The following is a 16691-nucleotide window of genomic DNA, read 5'->3' on the forward strand; positions in this document are numbered from 1 at the left end:
CCGTGTTCTGGGCCCTGGGACTCTCCTCACTATGCATGGATTCTCTGCAGGGTCTCATTGAGGTCTCCTTGGGGCCTGGAGGCAGCAGCATCCACTGACACCGATCAAAGGCTTGCGGATGATGATAATGGGTTTAGGAGGGCTTATTGGGAGTTAAAGGGTAAAATTACAGGGAAGATCTTGGGGTGGTGTTACCCCAAGATGGGCTGGATTCAATCCTTTGCAAAGGGTCATCTTATGGCAAAGGGAGAGTATTTCTTGAGCCTCTGTTAGTGCCTAGCACTATGAAGTGAGACAAGAGTTTTGAAAAAAGCCCAAGTCATGGTCCTTGCTTGTGAAGAGTTTACATTTTCATCACAGAGGCATTAGATTTACATTTGGGAAAAAGCTTGACTGAGCTCCTGTGAGCTGGTCCTGACACTTGACTTTGTGTCTATTCTGGTACTAAACATGGCTTGGCTGGGTGGGGCAGGTGACCCATGAAGGAATGCTAAATGGAAGACATAGATTCAGAAGTCAAAGGAGTAACAGGGACAAAGGGGCCGGACATCTGGGGAGAGGGGATCAGCGGGAGTTGGAATATTTCTGGAAGGTTCAGGGAAGAGGTGACAAGGAACATGAACCCCAAAGAAAGAGCAGGAGTTGTTGGGGGTGGTAAACGAGGGCAGTAAACTACAGGTTGGGACAGTCTGGGGCCACTTGGGAGTCATTAAGGGAGTTTGGGAGAGTGGGGGATGGGGATCAAGCAGTCTTCCATGTCAGACTGAGAAGCCTGAACTTGATCCTGGATAGGAGGAGCTATTGGAGGATTTAAAATATTTGTATTTATTTGGCTGCACTAGGTCTTAGTTGCGGCACGTGGGATCTTTGATCTTCATTGTGTCACTCGGGATCTTCCGTTATGGAATGCGAACTCTAAGTTGTAGCATGTGGGATCTAGTTCCCTGACCAGGCATTGAACCCAGTCACCTTGCACTGGGAGCCGAAGTCTTAACCACTGGACCACCGGGAAGTCCCGAGGAGTTTTTGAACAGAGGTATGACATGAGGAGAACAGTGTTTTTGGAAGACAGTGTGGGGGCCAGGCTGTGCAGAAGGGAGACTAGGCTGAGGTTAATACAATGGTCGAGGTGAAGAGATGAAGTCTAGGTTTGGAAAGGAAGGGATGAACATGACCTTTCAAAGGAAGGATGTAATTGCCACAAGGGCCACCATAACACTGTCAAAGGTGCCTCCCAGGTTTGAGCTCTAGTGACCAAGAGAAGAATGTTAACGTTGACAGAAATGACCACATGTGGTTGACAAAACAAGACCACATCCTCTCCGCAACAATTGGTTGTCTTTATTAACAATGCTTCTGGATTCTGAAAGAACAGACTGGTATTTCATAAAGCAATATTAACGTTGTCATTCTCTACAAGAAAAATTTTTGCATAAATAACTTAAGTGAGAAAATAAATATGTAACTTAACTCTTTAGAAAAAAAACAAAAACTGCTACTTTCATTCTTGTGGACAAATTCCACTTGAAAAGATTGCAAAAACAACCAGCTGGGCAGGCTTTCACATGGCATGTGCTTCCGTTTAAAAAAAAAAAAATTTTTTAAGCAATTAAAAACTGCATAGAAAGTAAGTGGCGCCTGGAAATGATTTTCCAAAAGATTTTTGGATGGCAGCTATTAAGCTTTGCGGTTTCTCAGCATATATACAGCACTTGTAAGTTTTTCCCCAATAATATTATTTTAATGTAAGCTATGCCATCACACGTAACAGCAGTAAGAAGCTCTTTTCCAAACAGAAATGTGTCCTTGAGTGGTAGGCAGGACGAGGGTCTTGAAAGGGACCCTCTGGTCTTTGAACCGGTGGTGGCTGCTCCCTTGGGCCCACAAGCCCAGTGTGCTGTGACCTTGGGCTTCTCTACAGAAGGTGACCTTAAAATTTGGCCATGATGGGTGCGGGTTGGGGGCGGGGGTGCGTGGTGCTCTTTGAGTACAGAGAGTAATCTCTGTGCCTCCTGCCACCCTTGGGACCTTCCTCTCTATTGCAAAGGATGGTGCTGTTTCTGTGTCCTTTTTTGATGGAAAGTGGAGGTAGCGAAACATCTGGGATCCCAGGCTGGGACACACCACAGCTTCTCCCACGAGTCTGTCAGCCATAAATAGACTCTTTTCCTTTTTTCATCTTTGGCTGTCAGATCAGAGGATTACAACTCCGAATTCTGGAAGCGACCCCATCAATGATTCAATCCAAACTCTCTCTCCTCTGCCCATTCAAAGGGCACCCGAGTCCATGGAATCATGTGACAGCAGATCGCTCCAGATGCTTATCCCACCCCCACTTCCATTTTACAAAGAGGAATTCGAAGTCCAGGAAGACAAGAGCGTAATATCCGAGATCACCTGGCACCCTGGGGGCAGGGGCAGGACTAGAAACCCCATCTAGGGACCCAGTCTTGTGTTCTGGGCACAACAAGGCACCAAGGCTTTTTTGCCTGGCAGAGAGGTGGGGGAGGGGGAATCCTATCGAACTCTCTTAAGCAGTTCCTGGGCTTCCCTCCACTGCTCCCTTAAAACTCCAGGGCAATGAAATGCTTCCTTTTCTGCCTCCTCTCAAGTGGGACCATCAAAAGTAGGCGGCCCCGGCGGGGCGGGGCTGCGTGGCTCAGTGTCTGTGACTCTCAGCGCCCTCCCCTGCCCCCGGGACCCCCTCGGCGCAGGCAGGAGGTGGGATGGTTGCTGACCCCGGGATCCACAAGGCCTGCAGCCAGGAAGGTCTCAGCACCCCGCCCCGGCCCCGGGTTGCAGTTATTAAAAATGAAACCCAACCGATCAAACCGCGTGCAGGGGGCGGAAACCTGGGGCGCCTGGGTTGGGGGCCGCCTGCGAGGCGGCGGGCCAGCTCTAATAGGCGTTCTCCAGCTCGGCCCGGCTGGCTTTGGTGCCCCGGGCGCGGGGCCGCAGCTTCCGGCCCGTTTGCGGCCGCGCGGCCTCGGGCCCGAAGTCCTTGAGCTCGGACTGGTTGTGGAAGCGAGTGAGGCGCTTGCACTTGCACGAGGCCACCAGGCGCACCTTGCGCGCGCGCGGCGCCGCGCCGCCAGGACACAACAGCTGCACCCGCTGCGCGCGGTAGCGGTCGGGGATGCAGCGGAAGTCGGGCCCGCTTGGGCGCCACCACTTGCCGCGGCCGATGGCGTTGGGCAGCAGGCGCGCCGGGCCGCACTGGCCCGAGCACACCAGTTCGGTGACCGGCTTGGCGCTGCGGCACGGCCCATCGGTCACGTAGCGGGTGAAGTGCAGCTCCCGGCAGCTGTACTCGGAGGCGTCTGCGGAGAGAAGCGCGCGTGAGGGCGGCCACCCGGCCCGGCTCCCCCCAAACCACCCCTGCCCGCCATTTCCAAACCTGCCTCTCCCCAGACGCTTTTGCCCCTGGAGGTCTATTATGGGAAGGGCCCAGATATTCTGGAGCTGGTGGAAAAATCACTGGTCCACCCTCTCGCCCTAAAACTTTGGAGCCAAGTGACTGCTTCAGTTCGAATATCAGTTCCATGACTGTGTGACCTTGGACAAGTTGCTTAACCTCTGTGTGCTTCCTATCTGTAAAATGGGTTGTCTTGAAGATTCAGTGAGCCAATCCTTTACATATATAATTCAGGGGACGCTGCCTGGAACATAGTAAGAGCTGGAAGTGTTGGTGCTATTACAGTTATTATTCCTGTCCAAGGAGGCCCTCTTCACCAGACTTAAGTCACATCTGTCCCACAGGGCCCCTGGCCTCAGCAGGGTAGTTATTAGCCACACCTTCTGAATGGCTCTGACTTCTCCCAAATTCCTTTTCTAGCAGGTTGGGAGGGGTGACAGGGTGCAGAGGGGATGGAGAAAGGAGTAGGGGTTAATTGATGGTAATAAATCAGAGCAGCTACTGAGGAGGAGAGGGATGGAAGGAAAGGTGGAGAGGAGACTGAAGCCCTTAGACTTGAAAGGAGCCGATGGCAGCACCTCCAACCCCCTCATTATCACTGAGGCCCAGAGAAGGAAAAGCTCTTTCCGGAAAGGCAGAGCTGGTCTCCTGACTGCGCCTCTGAGGCCCCTGCACCTCCAGGCTCTCGCAAAGTGGAAGTTGTGTGCCTGGGCACCGTGGGATGTTGGGCAGAGGGGTGAGGGGGGCCAAAGGGCTGCCTTTTACTACTTTTACTACTGTTTCTTCCCTGTCAGGGGGCTGAGATCTGACTGAAAACCTAAAGCTTCAGTTGCCACAAACATTTATTAAGTACCTGGTGTGTACCAGGCACTGCGCTGGGCACATCTCTTCTTCTGTGCTGTTCTGTGGACACCCAGTAGCGGCATAGACCTGCTCCCTGGGTGGGGGAAGACTGGGCTCTAAGGTCTGCCTTGATGCCTGAAGACACCTTGATCATGTCTCCTACTATGGACTTAGACTGGTAGGAGCTTTTTTAAACAGCTGGTCCTCATGTGAGCACCTGTCCATCTCCAAGGGTCTCATAGGGACAGTTTCAGTGTGACACAAAGGGATGAAAAATAGTCCTATGACCAAAACCAGAGAGGAGACAGAGAAGGCCAGCCCCCCACGCCCCTACCTTGGAGAACAAGCGCGGCAGCGGGGGATGTGGGGTTGCCTTCCTCCCCTGGCTGGCCTTTTGGTTTCTGGTCTGCTTTGGCACCCTTGCCCCTGCTCCTAGGCCCGCAGGGGTGGTGTGTGGGGGCGGCCTGTTTGCCCAGGGAGGGAGGCTTGGGGCTTTCCCAGAATAGTACCCCTAGGTCAGGTGCTTCCTCTGCACAGGGTGACTCTGGAGCACGTGGCTTCCTCTGCGCCTGTGGCTTTCATGGGAACCCAGAGAGGTGGACATCTTAGGTTCCTTAAAGCCCATCTCTTGAGTTTCCTTGATCTTCCCTGGGCAGGAGCAGGGGAGAGGCATGGCTCCTCTGGGATACCCTCTGCAGAGCCCCCATTCCCGGCTGGTTGGGAGGTGGGGAAGGATGGGATCCCAGGGCCGGGCCATGGACTCCTCTCCCACCTGGACTGTGGCCAGAGGGCCTTCCTCTGAAGCACCATTCCGGCCCCCGCCCCCAGCCATTCCTGCCAGCTGCAGAGCCAGCTGCACACGCTGCCCTGCAGGCTTCTCTGTGCAGACCCAGCAAGGGACCCAGGTGGGATCTCTGGCCTTCCACTAGGGTCAGGCTCCCTCCCAGGAAGGAGGCAAGGCTGGGTCTAGGGTGGGGACTCAGGACAGAGCGTGCCACCTGTGTCCACGCCCGGCCTCAAGGATGCTGCTTCCCCTCCAGGGCCCCCACCCAGGTAGCTGCATCGCCCATTCCTTCAAGGGGTAGATCATGGGTGGTAGGGCTGAAGGGGTGCCTCTCTGGCGTCCCTTTCTCACTGCTTTGCCAGGATGTGCTGTGACTTTTGGCCTCTGACATCCCCCACGCAGTCCCCTGCCAGGGCTGTCTTGTAATTGGATCAAACTGGCTTCAAATCTCAGCTGGCTTAACAAGCCACTTCATCTCTGAAGCCTCCTTGGGAGGAGGACCTTGGGAGTTCCCCGGGGTACGCTCCGGGCATAGTCCATGTAGAGTCTGCATCTAGCGGGTGCTCACAGACACGAAGCTCCATTGCCTTATCCCCTCCCCAGTGGTGTCAGCAGTTGGACCCTACTCCTCTCTTCGCAGGAGGGGATTCTTTGAAATCTCCTTTCTGAGCCCCTGAGCCTGTCCCAGTGCTGCACTCACCACCGCGGCCTCCTTCCTGCTCTGGGCTTTCACTCCCAGGACCCTGTCAGCCCCACGCCCTCGCACTTGAGTTCCAAGGATACAGCTGACATGCCATCTTTCCCTGGCCTCCTGGCAAAGTTGTCCGTCCACTGGTGCTGGTAACAGTCCCAAAGAGAACCTTCCCAGGACCCTTATGCTAAAAATACTCTCCTGCGTCACATACCTTTGGTCTCAAAGGGGTGGTGGGGAGGTCTCCCTCCGTTCTCCGCGCGGTTCATGGTCTTGTTGTTCAGCTCTGGCAGAGGCTCGGGGTACTCGCCCAGCTCAGGGATGATTTCTGTGGCATCATTCTTGAAGGCCTGCCACCCCTGGCCCTCCACCACGCGGAAGGCTGCATGCACCAGCAGGCAGATGAGACACAGGGCAAGAGAGAGCTGCATAGTGCCAGCTGGAGGAGGGCACTCGGCCTTCCTAGTAGCACAGGCTCCGGTCCCCAGCCTGGACACGTTTGCCTTTTTAAAGCCCCCTCTGCCTCATGCCAGCCAATGAGGACAGGCTGGGGCAGGGCTGGTCCCATGCTTCCCTCAGCCCAGGAGGAGGGAACGGGGTGTGCTCCAGGCAAGCCCTCCCCAAAGACTCCTCCTTGAGCTCAGAAATCTCCCAAATTGCTGCTGGTGCTCCCAGGTGACCAGCGGTGAGGGGGGCGTGTGAGGCAAGCCTGCTTTCAGCGCCTCCCACATGCAGGCGGCTGCAGTTTTCGGATATCAAAATGAGCTCCAGCTCCTCATCTCTACCTCCCTGGGCCCCTTGGGCTTTCTCAAAACAAACTCGGCACTAGCTTAACGAAGCAAACTACAGCTCTGAGTCCTCTGCAGGTCTTAGCCCTGCTGATCCCATCTCTCAGGCCAAGTTCATTTGTCACCCCGCCAAAATGAAATAGCCCCTAGCAGTGTCTATTTGGCCCCCACGGACCCAGGCAGAGGCAGAAGGCAGCTTTTTAAGAACTCTCATTGGTCTACATATGGCTCAGCATCAATTATCCTGACCAAGAAGGCCCCTCTTGTCATCCCTCTGGAAGGCAAGAGGGAAATCTGGAGGGTCACAGCAGGGGCTTCTACTTCCGAGGGGGCAGGGATTCTGGTTTCCAGGCCAGGGTGAGAGGTCAACAGGCTCTGGTGATGGAGACAAGGAGGAAACCTCGGCTCAGGCTCCTTGGGGATCTTGTGCTTGGTGACAGGCACTTCTTGGCAGGCTGATGTGCCAAAGGCAGTTATTTCCCGGGCCAGGCTGTGGGTAGAAGCGGAGAGCACAAAATCCCTTTTCTTAGCAAAAGTGGAAGCCAGCATTTTTAGTGCTGACATTTTTTTTCTTGTTTCCCAGACCATTACATTTTTCAAAACCAGCTTTGAGTCCTGTGTGGAAAACCTTATTGGTGCAGAGCATGGGATGGATGCATTCGGTGAAGCAGTGTCAAGTCCAGCTAGCCACAGAGAACTCAGAAGGAATTGCTACCTTTCCCTGGTGGCTCAGATAATAAAGAATCTGCCCGCAATGTGGGAGACCTGGGTTTGATCCCTGGGTTGGGAAGATCCCTTGGAGGAAGGTATGGCAACCCATTTCAGTATTCTTGGTCTCCCCTGGTGGCTCAGACAATAAAGAATCTGCCTGCAATGCTGGAGACCTGGGTTCGATCCCTGGGTTGGGAAGATCCCCTGGAAGAAGGTATGGCAACCCACTCCAGTATTCTTGCCTGGAGAGTCCCATGGACAGAGGAGCCTGGCAGGCTACAGTCCATAAGGTTGCAAAGAGTTGGACATGACTGAGCGACTGAGCGCACACACACACCCTGGAAAAGAAAGAGGGCCTGGGGAGGGGGAGGAAGATTCACACCTGAGGTGCAGGAAAAGAAAGGAGCACCCGCGGAAGCATTCGTGGCAGACGGATTGTTTGAGGAGGCACACTCGCTCCAGGCTTCGAAGGAGGCTGGGAAGTGGACTGTGGTATTTGGTATTTTCACTGGGCAATGAATCAGCACACCCCACCTGCAGAGCCTCTGCCACCTGCCTCGACTTGTAAGTCACTGTCCATCTGCGGCCGTCTGTCCCTCCTTTCCATCGTCCATCACTCGACACATAAATGCAGCTGCTCTGACAGTTTTACAAGCCAGACAGAAGCCCCTGCAGGAAGGGCCCCCTCTGATACCTGCTTCCTAAGTCAGTTTCCTTCAGGGCAGACGAAAACAGCTGTGGCCATTGTTGCGGGTGATCTATCTCTCCCAACAGAGCTGGCCGTGTTGTGAGAAGGGGGCCCTCCGAACCCTCTCCCCTTGTCTGTGACCTTCCAGCCTCCTTTTCCCTGACTCTGGAATGTGGACCGTTAACCCTATTGTGGCCAGACTTCTTGCTCTGGAGTTCTGAGAGGGCAGTTCTGATGTCTGGATTCCTTGAACTGGAGGGACTTGATGCTGGAGCCCCACCTGCTGTTGGGATCTGAAGCTCATTCCTAGGAAATGGAGACCGAGGGGACCATCCTTGTAACACTTCTGCCATCTGCTGGAGACGGAAGGAGGAGCCAGCGATCAGAGAATGGCTAGGCTCAGGATTTCATCATTTGAAACAGAAGTAATGTTTTAGAGAGAGTGAGAGGGAGAGAAAAGGAGAAGGAAGAGAAGAAGGATCCAGTGGACTTGAACCTGTAAATTAGCTCCATTCTTTTGAATTACTCTCTGCCAAGGTACAGCCATGCTTTTCACAGAATGGCTCAGCGAGAACCTGCTGTGATGCCATCTGCTTTTTCACTGAACACTGATTCAGTTTTATATTTATTCAGTCCACAGACCTGTCATCATTCAGAGCTAGACAGTACTCCCCAGAGTTAAACCCTCAGGGTTTTAGCTGACTTCTGTCATTGGTAATTTAGGTTATTTCTGATGTTCCTCTATCCTCAGCAGGGATGCTATAACACCCTTGGACAAAGTCATTTTTTGAGTTAAACTTTTTATTTTGGAGTCATGGTAAATTCACATGCACTTGTAAGAATATAGAGAAAATTTCCTGTTCCCTCTGCCCATTTTCTCTTGATGATAACATCTTGCAAAAGCCAGGATACTGACATTGATACAGTTTACCAGTCTTATTCAGATTTCCCCAGTTTTACTTGTATGTGTGTGTGTGTGTGTGTGTTAGTTCTATGCAACTTTATCATGTATTGGTTCAAGTAACAACCATCATGGTCAAGACAAAGAACAACTCTGACTGCAAAGATGCCTCTCATTGCTCTTTTATAATCATGCCCTTCTCCTTCACTTCTAACCCTATGGCACCACGAATCTATTCCCCATTTCTACAATTTTGTCATTTCAGGTATATAAATAGAATCAGTCAGGATGTAACCTTTTAGGACTGGATTTTTTCACTGAGCCTCATTCCCTGGAGATTCATCTGAGCTGTTGCATGTATCAACAATCTGGTCCTCTTTATTGCTGAGTAGTCCATCCTAAAGGAAATCAGTCCTGAATATTCATTGGAAGGACTGATGCTGATGCTGAAACTCCAATACTTTGGACACCTAATGAGAAGAACTGACTCACTGGAAAAGACCCTGATGCTGGGAAAGACTGAAGGCAGGAGGAGAAGGGGACAACAGAGGATAAGATGGTTGGATGGCATCACTGATTTGATGGACATGAGTTTGAGCAAGCTCTGGGAGTCAGTGATGGACAGGGAAGCCTGGTGTGCTGTAGTCCATGGGGTTGCAGAGTCAGACATGACTGAGCAACTGAACTGACTGATTCCATCAAGTATTTTTTTACCTGTAGGGTTATTTCTGAAGTGAATGCTGGGTCTGAGAGAGTAAACAGTCCCCAGTCTCAATGCTATGCTATGCTAAGTCACTTCAGTCGTGTCCGACTCTGTGCGACCCCATAGACGGCAGCCCACCAGGCTTCCCCATCCCTGGGATTCTCCAGGCAAGAACACTATAGTGACATACAAATGGGCATGTGTCTAGTTTGCTAGCGCTGCTGAAACAAATTACCAGAGACTGAGTGGCTTAAACAACAGAAATTTATTGTCTCATAGTTTCTGGAGGCCAAAGTCTGAGATCAAAGCATTAGCAAGGTTGGTTCCTTCCAAGGGCTTCAAAGAAGAGTCTGTTCTGTGCCTACCCCCTCATTGGCAGTCTTCGACATTTCTTGGTTTTGCAGAAGCTTTGCCCCAATCTCTGTCTTCATCTTCACATGCTATTCTCCCCGTGTGTGTGCGTATGTCTTAATTCCCCCTTTTTACAAGGGCATCAGTCATGTTGGATTATCACCCACCCTGATGACCTCATCTCAACTAATTATATCTGCAACAACCCTACTTCCAAATAAGGTCACATTCTGAGGTCTTTGGATTCAACATATGAATTTTGGATTCATAGTCAATCAACAATTCAATACATAACAGCATGTTTTTCCACAAGGCTGCCAACCCTGAGTGTGGGCTGTTAAATTTTTTTTAATTGAATTTATTTATTTGGCCACATCACGCAGCATGTGGGATCTTAGTTCCCCCTCCAGGGATTGAACCTGTGCCCCTTCAGTGGAAGGGCAGAGTCTTAACCATCAGACCATCAGGGAAGTCCCTTAAATTGAATTTAATAATTTAAATTCAATTATTAGTAGTTGAATTTCTAGCAAGGCTGTTTTTCTACATGATGATTTAGTGGTTTTTGTTTCTATCAAGCTGCCTATTCTTAAGTTCACTTGTCAAACATTTAATGAAGCAAGACCTCAGGCACAATGAACTGATACATACTCCCCACCCAGGAGCTCCAGTATCAGGGAAGGAATAAATTCTTCATCCACATAACCCCAATACCAAGTAGAAAGTGATTGGTGACACTAAGGAAAGGGCCAGATACATTCTTTTAAAAGGAAAAAGTGTTTGGGACCTTTAGAGAAAAGAACAACCTCTTCTTGCTGGGGTGGATCTGGGAAGATGTGGCATTTGGACCAGACTTTGCAGGACAGGCCACATTTGGAAAGTAAGTTATGCTCCTCTGACTCCTCAGGCTTGTAGAATGCTTAATCCGAAAGTGTTGGCAAACACAGTAGTTTCAGTCTCTACTTGGTTCCCAAGCCCCCTGTCTCTAATTCATGGAAACTGAGGACTCCTAGTGACTGCGTTTTTATTTATATTTTTAAAAATCTTTTTTCCTTATCTGTGTTTCTCTAGTCTTTTAAAAAATATTTATTTTGATATATTTGGTTGATCTGGGTCTTAGTTGTGGCACGTGGGACCTTTGATCTCTGTTCCTGGTCGTGGGCTCTTTAATTGCGGCACTCAAACTCTAAGTTGCGGCATGTGGGATCTAGTTCCTCGACCAGGGATCAAACCTGGGCCTGCTGCATTGGGAGCGTGGAGTCTTAGACATTGAGAAGTCTCTTGGCTGCATTTTTAAACAGATTTGCTGCCACAGATCAGTGGTAAAAATGGAGGATCTGGATTTGGAGGGCAATCTCTGTTTATAGACAGTGTCTGCCCTGAGGGAAGTCCAAATCACCCTGTCTTTATTCACAGTTGAGAAATCATTCTCTGCAGAGGGCAGGGTCTCAGGACAGGTGGAAATCTACTTGGTTCAGCAGCTCCTGAGGGATGGCACTAAAGAGCCTGGTTATTCACCCTCCTGCTTAGAACAGGCCAGTGGCTCCCCAGCCCCAACACGACTAAACCTCCACTTCCTTCTGCCTAGCAGACCAGGCTGTTTAAGGTGGGGCCCTGAGTCATCCCAGAACCTAACTGCCACCCTTTGCCTGCAGGAAGGCCCTTCTCTGTAAATCCTTGTTTCAAATGATAAATAAGGGACTTCCCTAATGGTCCAGAGGTTAAGAATCTGAGTGCCAGTGCAGGGGACTCAGTCCAATCCTTGGTCTGGGAAAATCCCATGGAATTAAGCCCGTGTGCCACAACTACTGAACCCATGTGCCACAGCTACTGAAGCCTGTGTGCCTAGAGCCCGTACACAAGAGAAGCCACTGCAATGAGAAACCCGCACACTGCAACTACAGAGTAGCTCCCACTCGCTGCAACTAGAGAAAGACCATGCGCAGCAATGAAGACCCAGCGCAGCCAAACAAAAGAAAGAAAGGTAAAGACGGAGCGGGGGACCATCATAATAGGTATAGGGACCACTGCAATGGAGTTGGGTAGTGGGGAAGACAGATTGGACTCAACTCTGAATATAACAAGGAAAGTGGGAATTTATAGCCAAACAGCAGGGTAGGGGGGTCAGTGAATGGAAAATTACCAAGAGGACACATCGGGGGTGAGGGAGGATTCTGGCGAAAGGAACCTAATGAGATTCTTGCTGAAGGCAGGCCGGGGTGGTCAGACATCACCTGGGGATGCTGGGGGGTGAGACACCTGATCAGGTATTGAAGGTGACCAGATATGGAGGATGGGGAATTCAGGCTAAACTGAGTTGGCAGGATTCTTGCTAAAATGAAATAATACAGAGATGACCGTAAAAGTCTAAAAGACAAGGAAGGCCTAGCTGAAGAAGAGTTCAGCGGGGCCTAATAAAGTTGACCAAAGAAGACTGTCACCCTTTGCGTTCAGAAACGTCTATCCCCTCAGAAGCGATTCCTTCCTGCCGGGGTCCAGCCCCGGTGGATCCAGGGAATTCGAAGCGGGGACGGCGTCCGCGAGGATCAGGAAACAACTGCTTAATTAAACGTTAATTAAGGATATAAAGAGTAATGGAATAAAGATAGCTCAGTGAGGAAATTCAGTGGAGAAAAGAGGCTGAAATAAGGATAGCTCAGTGAGGAAATTCAGTGGAGAAAAGAGGCTGAATAATTCAGCCAGAAGGTAAGAGAAAGAACGACATGGTGAGACCAAGTTTCAGTGAACAAGGCCCGCACTTTATTTTCCAAAGTAGTTTTTATACCTTAAGTTATGCATAGAGGATAATGGGGGAAGGGGTAGAGTCATGCAGCAAGCCAGGCTCTCTTCCTGCAAACTTATCATATGCAAAAGCTTAGGTGATTTGCATCATCTTCTGGCCCGGAGGCCTGTTAACATTTTAAGACCCTTTCTTCAGAAAACTTATTTTTCTCTAAAGGTGATTGGTCAGGAGCCACCCTCCAAAAGCATTAGATAAAGTTGCATTCCTACAGAGCAAAGGTGTGGTGGGCTATAACAAGAAAAAGAATTAACTCAAGGGTCCCAGGTTACAAACATTAAAGCTACTACTTACACCAATTATATTAATCAATACACTGCCAGGGACACAGCAGGTAAGGGATATGGAAACTTAGCAGCAAACATTGGCCCAACAAGTGAAAATCCCTTCACCAATACAATTTCTAATCAATCTTTTAACTACTCAAAAGAATCTGTGTTTAGACAGTTTAGAACATCTCCTGCCTCTCACAGTTGGGAGGCTCTGAACAATCACATGTGGCCGGGAAAACCTATTCAGGCAGGCTAGAGGATTTCCAAAGGAAATGTAGGTTGAAACACTGTCACACCCAGGAATTATTAACTGGAGCTGTAAGCTAACTCTTTTTTCAGAGAGGTAGTGGGGGACAGCCCCCAGTAAAGTCAGAGGTGTAGGTGAAGGCACAAAGCAGAAAGTAGGCAGACTCTGGTTTTGGGTGTAAATGCTCGAGAATTTCCACGGGGACTCGAGGCTCGATCCCGCCTTTGCGTATGCCAAGCCTCCTTCCTCATGACCTTTGTCATGGGTGGAGCTCCTCACGCTGGATCCCGGCAGTGATAGAATTCCAGTTGAGCTATTCCAGATCCTGAAAGATGATGCTGTGGAAAGTGCTGCACTCAATATGCAATATGCACTCAGTATGCAATATGCCGGCTCCCGGCACCTTCCCTTCTTTCTGCCCTCCTCCTCCTCCTCAGGGTGGCCCCCAGGCGCGATATGCAGTCCTCTGGTTCATGGGCCTTCAAACTAGATCCCCCAGAACCCCAGCTTCCACAGAGATGGTTCACGGCTTAAAAACCATGTACATTTTAATTAGTTAAAAATATAATAGGGAATTCTCTGGTGGTCCAGTGGTTAGGAATTGGTGCTTTCACTGCCAAGGGCTCAGGCTCAATCCCCGATTTGGGAACTAAGATCCCACAAGCCCCATGGCCAGCCTAAGTAAATAAATAAAAACATAATAAATACACACATTATAACAGTGTGGTATGCATCTGCTTTGAATGAATTGGAGATGACCCACTCATGGTATTGCCTGCAAATTAACTCATTTTGATGTAGACTTAAAAAATGCAGTCTTCGTGCATTTGGACCTCTTATAAATGGGATCATCAATTCAGGAAGCCATAGCTCAGAGACTGTCTTTTTTTAAAAGTTAGCCTGGACATTTCCACACTCATGAAATTACACAAGGGAGCACAGAACATCCTTCCTTAGTTCTGAGTAGCAGGCTGTGCCTGACACTGTTCCACCCCAATGGACAACAGAAATTAACCGGATACAAAGCAGATAAAACACTGTGATTATCACTCATGAGTCTCATTTTATATTTGGTGCTCATTACAGCAGACTGGACCTTTAAAACAACAGTATACAGAAATCGCAGTTTGTCCATACACAATGGCTGCTAGGTAGCTGATAAAATGAATGGGAATATAAGAAACAGAGGGTACAATATATTGTTTAGCAAAAAAAATCAAAGTGTAGAACATTTTCCATTTATGGATATCTACATACACACATGTACTTCCCTGGTGACTTAGTGGTGAAGAATCCACCTGCCAATGGAGGAGACTCGGGTTCAATCCCTGGGTTGGGAAGATTCCGTGGAGAAGGAAATGGCAACCCACTCCAGTATTCTTGCCTGGGAAATCCCATGGGCAGAAGAGCCTGGCAGGCTACAGACTATGGGGTTGCAAGAGTCAGACACAACTTAGTTGACTAAACAGTAACAACAAACACACACGTATCCAAACGTGTGCTTACACATGCACGTCACTTTTCTAAAAGGATATACTTAGAACTGGCTTCCTCTGAGGGAGAGGTATTGAAGGTTTGGGGTAAGGTTTACTAAACCTTTTTGCATTGTTTGAATTTATTACTGTTCCTATACAGTATTTCCTTTTTAATTAAAATGTTTAAGTTCCACTTTAAAAACATTACCCATTTTATATAGCAGTGCTTTTGTATCAAAATATGAAGATTAGGTTGCCAAAGAGGTTTGATAATACTGAGCTAGTCTAATTGCCTCCTGCTGTAGAAGGTGAGCTGGAGACCAGGAGGCTCTTTTTCCGCCCAGGATCTTTCTGTCTGGAGGAAAGTCACTCGGTTTTCTCTCAGTTTTTTATTCAGAGGGGGAAAAAAGCAATGCTTCTTATAAAAGAGTTAGTGCTAATAGAGGAACTTATAAAACATCTAGGGGCAGGGGATGGTTAGGGACTGCCCATTTGCAGGATCACTCAACTCCTAAAATGCCACGCAGTCATCTTCATGGGAGGCGACCCTGAGACTCACCCCATCCCCCCTTTCTTAGGAACATAAATCTTACCTGCCTCATTGACAGTGGTGGGCCATTCCAATCAAGAATATTCCAATCAGTTATACAATCATAAAGCTGGAATTTTAAAAAATTAAATAAAAAGATTATTCCTAAGCCAGGAATTTTCTGGTACTGGAGAGATGTTCAATAAATATTTACTACATGAATATAATTATCACAGAACCTATAACTAGATCAGGAGGGTGAATTTTTAAATGATGATCATTAGAAAAAGCAAACATAAAAGCTAAGCATGAAAGTATAAAAGAAAATCAACTATGATAAGAAGGACAAAAAAGACCATTTCTTCATAATATAAGACATTTATTTTGGTTACAGTTTTAGTGTTTTAACACTAATTTGTGATATGACAGACATTAAACTTATTTTTTTTAAAACCAGTTTAATACCTTTCCCTTTTCTGTCCAGAAAATTGATGCTTTCACAGTCAAATTACCCTAAAAGCTGACAGCAGGTAAGTTAAGCTTCCAACCAATCTATTCTCTCAACCGGAGATGGCCTCCCTTTCCAATCAGGATAAAATCTTGACTTGGAAGGACCATCGTTGTCAGCTCTTCAGTGATTCTTGATGCCGGTTTTATGACAGAAAATTTCCTACGAGAAAAGCTAACATCTTCATATTTTAAGATCAGTGCTTATTTCGATTAAAACATTAGCATCTTAACATTGTGACACAAAAGGCACCAACATTTGCCCAAGCATCCATCACCATGAGTGGAACACAGCGCCACCTGCTGGTCATCATATTGTTACACACCCTATAATTTCCAGGTGGCGGTCCAAGTCAATGGGGATTCTCCTAACAACGCAATGGTGTCAGAGCCAAAAGGGACCTTAGAGGTCTTCAAGTTTAGTCCCCTTGCTTGAAAGATGGTGATTTCTGCTCTCCAGCTAACCTGGAGTGGCAGGGAAACAGACAAGCCAGTGGAAGATGTACTGCTTCAGAACTGAGAAGAAAACCATTTGGTGCTCTCATTTGGTCTAGATGGGGCTCTCCCAGTCAAAGAAAGAGACCAGGTCAGAGGAGGGGATAGAGGCACCCTGAGTTCCTATTCCATCACTTTCCGGTGGCAGAGGGGGAAGCTGTCCAGATGAGCATGTGTTGGCTCTTACACAACAGAAGTTGATTTTGTTTTTACTCAAAGTAGGAGCCACATTTCGTGAAGGAAATATAGGGTTTCTGGGACTAAAGACTGAAGAAATCCCAAGTTATTAGCAGAAAAGTAGCCCCAAAGTGATGGCAGTAATTCTCCCCATGGCCTTTTCTCCAACATGTCCCCACACAAAGAGGCTTTTCAAGAGGTCCTGTCAGCAGACCTAAGTAGCTGAGGCTGTCTCGTGTGAGGACCACCGCCTGGGCATGCGAGAGGGACCCCAGCCCCAGCTCTCGAGCCTCTTCCGGAAGTGGAGCAGAAAGCTC

At 48.8% G+C, this 16691-nt stretch overlaps 1 protein-coding gene across 1 annotated transcript; it reads right to left on the reverse strand.

Moving 5' to 3' along the window:
- Nucleotides 1-1329: 1329 nt before the first annotated feature.
- On the reverse strand, nt 1330-15413 carry SOST (sclerostin). Its single transcript, XM_005907664.2, has 3 exons — nt 15260-15413; nt 5948-7011; nt 1330-3320 (listed from the first exon to the last, which is right to left on the reverse strand). The coding sequence occupies exons 2-3, from the start codon at nt 6162-6164 to the stop codon at nt 2899-2901; spliced, it is 639 nt and encodes a 212-aa protein (XP_005907726.2). The 5' UTR covers nt 6165-7011; nt 15260-15413; the 3' UTR covers nt 1330-2898.
- Nucleotides 15414-16691: the final 1278 nt, after the last annotated feature.

The sequence above is a fragment of the Bos mutus genome, chromosome 19 (genome assembly GCF_027580195.1).
Source record: "Bos mutus isolate GX-2022 chromosome 19, NWIPB_WYAK_1.1, whole genome shotgun sequence".
NCBI lineage: Eukaryota > Metazoa > Chordata > Mammalia > Artiodactyla > Bovidae > Bos > Bos mutus.